Source organism: Calypte anna, chromosome 12 (genome assembly GCF_003957555.1).
Source record: "Calypte anna isolate BGI_N300 chromosome 12, bCalAnn1_v1.p, whole genome shotgun sequence".
NCBI classification, from domain to species: Eukaryota; Metazoa; Chordata; class Aves; order Apodiformes; family Trochilidae; genus Calypte; species Calypte anna.
This window is the reverse complement of record NC_044258.1, coordinates 9,525,606-9,537,837: the sequence shown is the minus strand read 5'-3', so window position 1 is coordinate 9,537,837 and position 12,232 is coordinate 9,525,606. Positions and strand designations below refer to the sequence as shown.

Here is a 12,232-nt window from a genome sequence, read left to right as displayed (position 1 = left end):
GGGCAAAGGCACTGAATGAAGGGGTGAGCTGATGCCAGGGGAGAGATGCTTGTGCAGATTCAGAGCCCTTTGGTCAGAGGCACCAGAGTGGCCCAATGGTGAAGCAAAGCCGGTAAAATAGGGGCCTGGGTCGAGGTCCACAAGAGCCACCAGAGCAGGGACAGATGAACAGGTGGGTGCTGGTGTCCCACAGAGGAAGGAAAGGACTCACGAGAGTGCAAGGGTGAGGTGGAAGCGTTGGCGCAGGCCCCGGAACATGACGAAGGATCGCGGTGGGAAGGAGCGCGTGGACACCTCACAGAAGGGCATCTCAAAGCCACCCGCCGGGCACTGGCAGCGGAAGCCCCCGTCAGCACCGTTGGTGCAGGTGCCACCATTGCGGCACACGCCGGGCACACAGCGTCCTGAGCGGCTGTCCACCTCGCAGTTCTCACCTGGTAGAAACAAGATGAGAAGCTTGGGACATGTCCCAGCTGGAGAGCATGCACACAGCCACACAGCCACTCCCTGACTCAGGAGTGCAGACCTCAGCGCAGATTTGCAGCAGGGCAGCCAAGGGGCAGGAGTCTGTGGGGCAGCTGGGGGCAGGCAAAGCATGTGACAACCCAGTTGTCACCCAGATGTTCCCCACAGCAGCCAGCAAGCTGGCTACCACCACCAGCCCTGCAGCCTAAGCCCCAGCTCCACTTAAGGATGAAGCTGAAGCTCAGCTGACGAATGGCATGGGAATGGGACAGGAGGGGTCTGGCCACAGATGGGCTACGCAGTCTGAAGGATGGAGAGGTAACAACATGCCAGGGAAGTCCTGACAATGCTGAAAGTGTCCCCTTGGGCACTGCCACTGCATAGGCCTGGGATAAACATTACAGTCCTGGTTTCATGGTGTGGGTACAGCCCAGCACCCCTGAGCTTCCATGCCAATAGCTATGAAAGCCTCTTACAGGATCAGGAGTTTCCTCACCCTGTGTGCAGGCTCTGACACAGGAGCAAAAGCCAAATGCAAAGCAGCCATATGCAGGAGATGAAATACCCTTGTACCTTGCTGGCATCAGTAGCGGGGATGCCCTAAGCCAGCTCAGCAGTGCTGTGCAGGGGTTCTGGCCGGGTCCTTTTCCCCTGCTGTTCTCATAGCCCTCAGAGAACTGCTCAGCTGCAGTCCTATGGCCTGGGACTTGCTCCCATTACTTGCTCCATGGCATGCAAGGAGGATGAGGAGACAGCATGAAGTGTCAGGGAACTGAGCTCATTAACCCTTCCGCTAATGGCTGTTCACGCTTCAGATGCTGGGGGTTAACTACCACTGACTGCTTAGCTCACCAGGAGCCACCAACAGGAGAGTGGCTCTAAGGCAGCCATCTGCTACTTTGCTCCTTTCAGCAGTGAGGGCAAGGCAGGGGCTCCCTCCTCAGTAGCCACAGGCCATCTTCCCTCATCCCCAGGTTGCCAGCAGCTTGGCATGAGTCTCCACAGTCTGTTGGGGACTTGTGGCAACAAGAGACTGGCTGGCTCAGGGATTGCCCCCGCAGCTCGGACTAGATATATCTGGATGGGATCTTGCCTGGGAGGCAAACTAGGCCCAGATTTCCCTTCTCTTCACACACCAGTTCACACACCACCATGTTGGGCCTGGGTGGGCTCCAGACCTTTGCCAGACCAGCTGAAGACTGGCATGGGTTGAAACCAGCACAGTTTTGGAGCCCATCGCCACACTGGCATGGGGTAGTGCCAAGGAGTCTCCTGTGCCCCAGCATGGCACAGTCCAGCTTGGCCTTTCCACACTCTGATAAAGGCTGGGAGGTGGTGGCCAGGGTCCCCAGCTCCTTGCAAGACTGATTTCTATGATAATGTCAGCCCTGCACATACAGCGCCATGGAAACATGGAGAGGCGTGTGCAGAGCTGGACCTCTGCGGGCAAAGAGGGGCTGTGACACCCACCATCCTGCTGGGAAGAGGACCCTGACTTCAGAGACAGCAACACCAAGGGACCTGCTCACCCATTCCCCTGTGGTCCCCAGCTCCAGGCACTCACCGCTGAAGTGCTGTCGGCAAACACACGTGTATCCCCCCTCCTTGCGGGTGCAGATCCCACCATTCAGGCAGGGGTTGGAGTAGCAGAGGTTGATCTCCGTTTCGCAGTAGTCCCCGGTGAAGCCCTGTGGGCAACGGCACCGCAAGCCGGTGATGGGGTGGATGGGCCGGAAGAGGGTGGAGGGGGAGGCTATGAAGGGGGCTGAGCTGTCAAACTTGAGGACGGAGATGCACTTCATGTAGTTTTGGCAGGGCTCCCGCAGGCAGACGTTGTCATCAAAGGGCAGCACATCCAGCATGGAGGCACCTGTCAGCACCATGCGCTTCATGTAGAGCTGCTCCTGCAGCTCCTCTGAACTGAAATACCGCCCGCCCCGTGGCGCCAGGGCTGAGAAGCTGACGTTGAGCACCGTGCCGCCCACATCGGTGTCGTTCTGGATGTTGAAGATGAAGATGTCTTCCTTGGGTGTTGCAAGCACGGTGGCCACCCCTTCCAGGAAAGTGGACAGCAGAGGGGAGAGGAAGCGCTCCTGCCACATGTTCTCCAGCCGCACCGTGATGCTGTTGGCCAACATGTCCTCTGTGATGATGATCACCCGCAGAACACACTGGGCCGTCACGCTGTGGATCCCATCTGTGAGAAAGAATAAGGACATGCTCCAGATCTTTCCTGCTGCTTGGAGGCTCTCCTCCATCTTACCCTGGGGCAAAGCCCTGCACCCCAGTGTGGTACCCAAAAGGCCCAAGTCCTTGGTAAAGAAAGCTCCCTCCCATCAGACTCTCCACTGAGATAACTCTCAGGTTTCTTCCCTGTTCTGGATCTCAGCTGCAAACTGAGATCTCAGGAACAGAGGTGCTTTTGTCTTTGCCCATGCTCTCCTGCCATTTCCTTTCTCTCTTCTCCAGGGTCTCCAAGGCTTTCATGCCAGTCTCCCTGCTTCCCCCCTTCTCACCATCTGCTCCACATCTCTTCCTCCCTTGGCCCATCTCCGCTTTGTTTAATTCTCTTTAATCTTCACTTTCCTTGGAAACAAACTCCCTCCCCTTGAGACCCTGCACCACGACAGCAATCTCCCAGGCATGAAGACAAGAGTGTGCATGCACACTCAGAGTGTGCCAGCCTACCATCTACTCTCTCTCAGGACCTTGGCCATTGGCAGCATCTCAGCCTGCCTGCTGCTTCAGGACACCTCCTCTCTCCCAGTTTTCCTGGACCCTCTGGCAGGCAGAACATGGTGAGGCAAGGACTATGCCAACCTCTGTGGCTCCAGAAATGCTCAATGAGGCTCATAAAGAGCCTCACTGCTCCTAGTGAAATAGAGTGATCTGTCTTCCAGTCCACTGCCAGCACCCAAATTTTAATGCCCTGCGAGTGTTGGCAGCACATCTCCCACCTCACATACACCAGAGCCCCAAACCTCCTTGTTTCCTCAAAGATTTGGCTATCACCATCCTGAGACAATATTTACATCAGCATGTTGATGGTGAGCCCTTGCTGTAACATCAAATATGTGACCAAGAAGTGACAAACCCAAACCTTCCCCTGAAGACACTGGGTTCAGCTGCCTGTGCGAATGCAAGGCCACCCAAATAATGAGCAAAGAGTTTTCTAGGGTGCTTCTCTCTCCCTATCTGCCATGCTGACCTCTGCCAGGTAAATCAGCTTCACAGAGACAACTTCATGCATCCTCTTCTGGACATCTATGTCAGGTTCAACACTCAATATAAACACTGATATGGGAGGTGGCCTTGTGAAAAGGCAGGCAGAGTGGTGGGTTTCACTTCAGAGGATGAGCAGCTAAAGCAAAGATGCCCCCACAGCAGCTCTTAGAGCAGTCCTGCTCTGCCTCAGCCTGGTAGACCCAGACAGACCCTGCCCAACAATGCTTCACCTCCTGCAACCCAGGGCAAGGTGGCACGAGGGGCAGCAGGCTTCCTGGCACCCTGGTCAGACTCAGCCCTACAAGGATCAGGGGTGTAAATGCCATCCCCCCCTATGCCCCACACATGCCCCAGCTCCAAGCTTCATGTGCAAAGCTGCCTTTACTGCTCCTCTCTCCCCGGGGCTGCTTTGCTGCAAAGCCTTTTGATTTCCCTCAGCCCCGTTTGAAGTTGGTGGTGCAGGAGGATTTAAAGATTGAAATGCCTCTCTTTTTTCCCCTATCTCTCTCTTCTCTTCAGAAGGTGAAAGCTTTCTGGTAACCCTGCAAATTCCTGCACAAGCACCAGCCTGCACGCAGGGGCTGCTGCTCTGGAGATAAGGCTGGCAGGGGGCTGGGGGAGCAGCTGTGCCAGTACAGTCACCCAGGAGCTAATCCCCCTCAGGAAGGGGGTTGCTTCTCTCTGAAATCAAACTATTCCCAACCCATACAGCAGCAAGGTGAGAAAACCACCTCTCTGTGTGACAGCCTGATGGCTCTAACATGGAGGGCGGTATGAGCAGTGGTTACCGAACAGCTCTGTCCAGTACCTGGCTGGAGGTGCTGCAGGATTTAGATTTGCCTGGGCTCAGCTCAATGAACTGGCATTATCACCTCTGTCTCCAGAAGCACCTTCTCTCTCCATGTGGCTCAGGGGCTGCTGAGATTACCCAGTGCTGGGAAAGCTGGAGCAAGGGTAAAGACACAAGCCTAAAATGCTCACTGAACCACCAGCAGCCTGGAATCACACCCTGAGAGACCACCTGGTGAGGCAGCACCCTGGGATGCCACCACTTTGACACCAACCCCCTTCTCAGCAGGAAGCTGCGCTGTGTCCTGCTCTCCCTCCTTTCCCTTTGTCCCCTTCTCTCAGTTTCTCTCTCCAGACAAGAAAAGTGTGAGCTCTGGTCGAGCCTAGCTGCCTCCTGCTCTCTCCACTCAGTCTCATGGCCCATCCAGAAGGAGCCTCAAGGCCCAGGGGTCTCACCCTCCCTGAGGGCTGCTCAGCACCCAGAAACGTGCAGGCAGACACTTGCCTGATTCATGGCTGTTATTTGGCCTCAGCTGAAGCCATGCTGAGTCCTCGGGCAGGCTGGAGGCCAGCAATGCATCCAGAAGAAGGCCATGGCTGGGGACTTCCCAGCAGGCAGGCTGCAGGGCGCCCAATGCTTTGGACACTCTCCAGCCCACAGCAGAAAGGCCCAAGTGCCCCTGTCACAGTGTCCTGCAGCAATTTCAGGGCCAGCTCTGGCCCCACAGTTCTCCCCAGTAAGCTCCCCCATAACATGGTGTTTTACTTCAGCATCACACCCAGGACTGCCTCTCCCTCAGCTCCATGCAAGGGGAAGCAGATGGTCAGGAGAATGACCCGCTGCAAATGGGGATAGAAAAAAAAAGCTACCAAAAGAAAGCCCAAAGCTGGCTGAAGGCACTGACCCCCCTGGGAAGCATTTTAATCACAAATGCTCAGCCTTTCTGATTAAATCCTGTGGCTGGAGAGCTGGTGCCTGGTAAATATTCATGCAGCAAAGCAAGGAGCCCTGGAAATATGCCTACAGGGAAAGGAGCAGGGAGAAGGGACATGAGGGGCTCTAACCCCCATGCTCAGCAGCACCAGGTCACCGTGTCTGCACTTCCAGGACTGACAATTACCAGCTTCAAAAGCAGCAAAGCTACAGGAAGAGCACAGGATGGGCAGCAGACCCTTCCTGAGGGCTGTGATGTCAGTCAAGGAACAGAGCTCCAGGACTGTGATACATCCCTATCCTTCACTGAGGTCCAGGAGCTCAGATAAAGGCTATGAGCTGCAGAGCCAGAGTCCAAGAGCTCTGACTGCAACACCCAGAGAGTCCACTCCAGAGATGTCAAAGAGTGCTGTAGGGATAGGCAGAGGCAGCTTGCACATTTGCAGCTAAGGCATCATAAAATGCCTCCAAGACAGAGAAGTTAGGAAAGAAGGAGATAGGCATAAGTAAGGTGAACATTCCTCACCACTTCAGAATGACTCTGGCAGATCTCTCAAGATTTTGATGCCCCTTTGACAGATTAAGAAATCTTGGAAGTAAATCAGACTCGCCTCACACAGCACAGAACATGAATGTCATTTCCCCAGCAGTTCTAAAGACAGGATCTAAAATCCAATAAGCATAACGACTGCAAAATTGTTCCTAACCAGGAATGGAAATCCGTAAGTCTCCCACCCCTTCATTGTCAGCACCTCCAGCTGCAATGGACCTAACACAGAAGGATGGTCCTGAGGTTGGGCTCTTCAAGAGAGGAGAGACATTCAATTTGTGGAAGGCCAGGGCAACCCTGGGACTCTTCTCCAGCTTGAAAAGCTGTCTCTGATGTGTTTAGACAGAAGTAAGGACAAATGTGCTCTAGAGGGTTCTTCCCTGATAGGCTAGGATTTTAGGTGAGATATCTTGGACAAATGTGTCCCCTCACGAGAGCAGGCTCCTGGGCTTCATGCCAAGATGATCTGTGCACAAAGCTTAATGGGTACAGGGGCAACGCAGCTGAATGTGGCTGAGCCTCCACCCTTGCCACCAGCCCAGCAGCATGGCCCAGTGAAACCAGTCTGGAACAGTTTAAAGTCAGCATGATGTCAATCTCCCGCAATGCCCTGCTCTCATCACACTGCTGGCTGTGGACACAGCCTCACCACCCCACCATCCTCCACCCCCAGAGGCCAAGAACCATTTTTAAGCAGCTGTAGGTGACCACACATGGGTGAAGAGCTGGCATCAGTTTGGAGGCTTTACAGGCTGTCCCCCTGTAAAGGCACAGGTTTGTGATGGTCCACGCCTTCACTGCCTCTTGCAGGGGCTGAGGTGAGAACACACACAGCTCACAGGCAGGCAGAGAGGCCTCCTGCCCTGTGATTTAGTGGGATCCAGCCTCTCTCAAAGGGACCATAAAGCTCACAGACAGGCAGGGAAGCTGCTCCCTCCCCAGAAGCTGAACCTTGGGGCACCCACTTGGGTGCTATTGTGTCCTTCCTGCAGGAGAAGGGTGCTCCATGCAGCACCTGCATGGTGCTGCACCCAGGCAAACAATGCAGCCGGGTCTGTATGTCCTGGCCACCCGCTCTGCAAGCCCACCCACCCCCCCTGCACACAGTGACAGCATGGGGCTGCCAGCTGGGCTTCAAACAATGAAGGAAAAACCAAACCAGACCTCCACCTCCATAGCTAATATAAAAGCCAACAAAAGGCCCGTTTCCCAGAGCTTCACTTCCCTCCCCAGTATAGCTCTTCCCCTTCCATCTTCGCCCATTCATGAGCACACCTCTCCCCTCTCTCTTCCCGCTGGAAGATGACGACACTCTGGCTGCAAGGGCCCCCTCGCCGAGAGGCGGCTCGATGCAGGACTTCAGGATGTGATTGTCTCCTGCCTTTGTGCAGGGTTAAGTGTGCAAGGAGGCAGGGCTTGCATAGACACATTCAGGCAGAAGCTGGAAAGGTCAAAACCACCCCCCCATCACCATCGACTGGCATGTGTGCTCTCAGTGAGCCCTGCAGTTGTAATTAACCCCTAGAGAACCCCAACCCACCAATGGGCTGGTGCTGGCCATGCAGGATCACCTTTAACAGGTTCCCTCTTAAAGCCCTCGCTCCATCTTTTGAAAGAAATCCTCCTCTCAATGAAGAAGCCAGATAGAGGGTGAAAAGGGAGGGTAGCTGCTGGGTGTGAGTCAGAGGAGCATCGTGATTTAACGTACGGCTCCTCAGGCACCCATGGTAGTTCAGTGCTTGGCCCTTCCAAAGAGGGTTCTTGCCCTGCCTCTCCAAAGCTGCTCCTCAGCTCACCGATGGACATATGCCTCCATTTCACATCACACATCCACAGGCAAAGAAAGGCTGATAGTGAAGGCAAAGCTCAGACAGTGCAGAGCTCCAGGTCCAAACCCTGCTTGCTTACAGACAAGTCCCTGGGTCCATCTTTGCCCGGCCCTCAGCATGGCCAAAGTGGACTCCAACAATCCCCAAAGCCACCATGGCAGCTACCACCAGCATCTGCATTTGGATACTCCAGCAACACACAAGATGAGAGTTTTAAGCTCTGCACTCGAAGGTTTGTTACACTGTTCTCTGCAAAGCTAAGCTGGCTGAAGAAATGTGCCAGGTTTTAAAAGCCACACCAGAAAGTCTACGTGTTGGTAGGTGCCACAGCCAGAATCCAGACTGAGCCATTTGCTACCAGCATAGGTATTTTTAAGAGGGCTCCCTCCACACCAAGTTCAATCACCCCAAGCACGGACAGGGACGCATTCAGTATCAGCAGGGAGCAGGCTCTCCAGTGCTTGGGAAGAAGCTCTGTGCCAGACCCTGGGCCAGCGGCTTGGCCACCCCAGGAACAGGCCGCTTGCCCCGCCAGAACCCTACAGCACACATCACAGCCTTGCTGGTGACAGCACCTCCAACATGCAAGCCTCACAGATGAGTAACAATGCTTTGTTTTTACAGACACCTCCAGCCTTGGTCCCCTCACAAAGGGCTCCCCCACAGCATGCCCCCACTCACACCCTTCCCAGCCCCACCAGGAATTCCCAATCAGAAAAATCTGAAGTGACTCCTAATTCAAATCTTGTTGCCAGTCCCCAGCTCACCCCTGCCAATGCAGAACAGGCTGCTTGAGGGGGACCACACAAACCCCCCAAAGGTACTGCATTAAAGGTTTAATTATTTTCACACCCTACCTGAGACGGTCACCAGCATGGAGGCCACAAGTGGACGGTTGTTGTCCAACTTACGGCTCAGCCTCAGTTCCCCACTAGATTGATTTACAATCAACAAGTGCAGTTCATTTCCTCGCTCAAAGGTGTAGAAGAGGCGGTCAGACGCATCTGGGTCATAAGCTGGGACCTTCCCTATGACCCCCGAAGGGAAGGTGTTGGACTTATTGGACACATAGTTATTAAACAGGATCTGGAAGTTCTTGAGAACAGGGCTGTTGTCATTCTGGTCAATAAGTTTGATGTGGACTGTGGCTCTGCTGACCAGAGGGGCAGAGGTAGCCTGCACTACAATCACATACTCAGATTTTGACTCATAATCCAGATCTATCAAGGCCGTGAGTTCCCCAGAAAAAATGTCCATCTGGAATATCTCAGGGATGTTGCCTTCCACAATTTGGTACATGATCTGTGCATTGGGTCCCTCATCTGGATCGACAGCTGTAATTTGGGCCACAACAGAGCCTACGATGCTGTTCTCCTTTACCAAGACCTCAAACTCTTCAGCAGGAAAGACAGGGGCATTGTCGTTCACATCCTGAATGGTAACCTGGATATGGACAGGAGTTCTCTGAGCAGGGATGCCCCTGTCCACAGCATACGCAGTCAGCTCATAGACAGGAACATTCTCACGGTCCAGCCTGCGGACAGTGCGAATGATCCCTGAGGTGGGCTCTATGGTGAAGTCTCCATCCCCATCCTCCCCATTCTGGAAGGTGTACTGAACCCGCCCATTGGTGTGGGCATCCCGGTCAGTGGCAGAGATCTGGAGCACACTGGTGAAGGGAGGTGCATCCTCAGAGATCATGCCCTGGTAATGAGGGTTGACAAACTGGGGGGCATTGTCATTAACGTCATTCACCATGATTTCAACATAGGTGGTATCTGCTTTCTGGGGGATCCCATTGTCCTTGGCAGTGATAGCCAAGGTATAGGTGACCTGGTCCTCATAATCCAGTTCTGCCTGGAGAGTGATGGCCCCAGAGTCTGGATCGATGCGAAACTGAGGGACATTATCTTCTAGGTAGTATGTGATGCGGGCATTTTCCCCCACGTCATCATCTGTGGCACTGATGACCACCACAGTGCTGCCCACGGTCCGGTCCTCATTGATGCTCACAGAGTAGTGGGCACTCTGGAATACAGGCCGGTGTGTGTTGGCATCAGTGATGTTGATGTGAACGTGGCAGTTGTCACGCAGGGTGCGGTCGGACGCCGTCACGGTGAGCACATAGCGCCTCTCCTGCTTGTAGTCCAGTGGCAGAGACAAAGTGATGAGCCCCATCCCACCTTGCGTGCTGATGGAGAAGCGGTTCCGCGTGTTGCCTCCTGTGATCTGGTAGGTGATAGCACTGTTCACATCCCGGTCAATTGCTGTAACACTGAGGACACTGGTCCCCACGGCTGCATCTTCATTCAGGCGGATGAAATACTCCTTCTGAGTGAACTCAGGACGGTTGTCGTTGACATCCATAACAGTGATGGTGACACTGGCAGAGGCAGATAAAGATGGAGACCCATGGTCCCGAGCTTCAACCCCAAAAAAATAGTGCTCAACCGACTCCCGGTCCAAGGGCCCACTGACTGTGATCCACCCCGTGGCACTGTTCACCACGAAGGGCGTGTCGGCCGAGACCCCAGTCAGTTTGTATTCCAGGCGCGAGTTCTCGCCGTAGTCTGCGTCCACGGCCTGGATGTGGATCACAGAGTGACCAAGGGGAGCATTCTCTAGGACAGAGATTTGGAAAGGGGTGCTGACAAAGATGGGGGCATGGTCATTGATGTCTACCACCTGGATGCTGGCCATGCCAGTGTTGTTAGAGAGGGGAGGGCGCCCTGCATCCTGAGCACGGATCCTCAGGGCATACTCACGCTCCACCTCAAAGTCCAGTGGGGCCACCACCTGTATTTCCCCAGTGATGCTGTCGATGGAGAACTGGCCCCGGCTGTTCCCACTGATAATGTTGTAGTGGACTAACGCGTTGTTGTCCTTGTCCAGATCCGTGGCGGTGACACGCAGAATCTCTGTGTGAGGCCGTATGTCCTCCCTCACCTGGACAATGTAGCGCTTCTCACTGAACTGAGGGGTATTGTCATTTTCATCAAGGACTGTGATGTAGACCTTGACTGTGGCAGATCGGGGCCCTGGCTCCCTCCCCTGGTCGTTGGCCTCCACCACCAAGGAGTACCTCTCCATCTTCTCCCTGTCCACTGGCCCGCTGGTGGTGATGAGGCCGGAGCGGGGATCGATCTCAAAAACGGCGTGGGCAGCCTGCTCGTTGACGAAGCGGTAGCGGATGTTGGCGTTGAGCGGGGAGTCAACATCGGTGGCCCGCAGCTGCAGGATGGGGTATCCCTCCTCCACGTTCTCCCGGATGGTCTCCCGGTACTCGCTCTGCTCAAAGACAGGGTCGTGGTCGTTACGGTCAGCCACGGTGATAGCCACCATGGTGGTGGCAGAGAGTCGGGGTGCCCCATGGTCGGCGGCCGTCACGCGGAAGTAGTGCAGCTCCATGCTCTCGCGGTCCAGGGCCTGGGTGGTGGTGATGAGCCCGGCCCGCGGGTCGATGCTGAAGAGCTCCAGCGAGCGGCTGTTCATCAGAGCATCCATGGAATACACCAGCCGCCCCGCCTCGCCCCCGTCGGGGTCCTGGGCCGCCACCGCCACCACCGCCGTCCCTGCCGGCTGGTTCTCCGCCACCTCCGCCTGGTAGTTGTACTGAGGGAACAGCGGGTGCCGGTTAGGGGCTGCGCGCCGGCTCCGCCGCCCCGGGGATGCAGGCGGGAAGGGGAGCGGTGGAGCGGCGCGGGGCGGGCAGCGCGACGGGAAGCGGCGGCGGGAGGCGGCGGGCAGCCCCGGGGACACCGCCACCGCCCAGCACGGCACGGCGGCGGGGCAGCCCCCGCGGGCCGGCGGACCCCAGCCCGGCGGCGGCGCGGAGGCCCCCAGCCCGGGGGGGAACAAAGGCGGCAGCAGCAGCAGCAGCAGCAGCGGAGGCAGCCCCCGGTGATGGCAGCAGCGGCGGCGGCTCGGGGCGGCCACCGGCTCCTCCGCCGCCATGGTGCCTCGGCAGCCGCCGCCCGGCCCGGGCTCACGGCGGCTGGGCTCGGCACCGCCCCCGCCCAGCGGTGGCGACGGCCGCCCCCCTCGCCCCGCCGCTGCCGCTGCTGCTACTGACGGGGGTGGTAGCGGCGGCGGCTCCTCCCGCAGCCCCAACATGGCTCCCGCCGCCCCGCCCCGGCCCGCTCCGCCCCCGCCCGCCCCGCAGCCGCCATCTTGAGGGCGGGAGGGTAGCGACAGCAGTGATGTGCGCTGGGACGGGACGGGCCCCGGGAGACGGGCAGCCCGCTGGGGATGTGTACCCTGGTGCCAGCTGTCCCTGGTGCTCTGTGGGGTTGTGGCCACCATGAGCGGGACACCTGCGAGGTGCGAGGTTTTTCGTCCAGTCCCCCGTAAAAAATGACCGTACCATTTTCCCAAAGAAAATTCAGTTTGGGGCCTGTGCATCAGGATGGTTCATTAGCACATCAGTCTCGCAACTTAGCT

At 56.4% G+C, this 12,232-nt stretch overlaps 1 protein-coding gene across 1 annotated transcript in view; it reads right to left on the bottom strand.

Moving 5' to 3' along the window:
- CELSR3 (cadherin EGF LAG seven-pass G-type receptor 3) overlaps positions 1-11,493 on the bottom strand; it is a 31,460-nt gene extending 19,967 nt beyond the window's left edge. Inside the window, exons 1-3 of the mRNA XM_030458338.1 lie at positions 8,650-11,493; positions 2,030-2,662; positions 212-434 (exon numbers count right to left, since the gene is read on the bottom strand). Of these exons, the coding sequence (XP_030314198.1) occupies positions 212-434; positions 2,030-2,662; positions 8,650-11,296 (3,503 nt within the window). The 5' untranslated portion in view covers positions 11,297-11,493. The remainder of the gene's footprint in view (positions 1-211; positions 435-2,029; positions 2,663-8,649) is intronic.
- Positions 11,494-12,232: the final 739 nt, after the last annotated feature.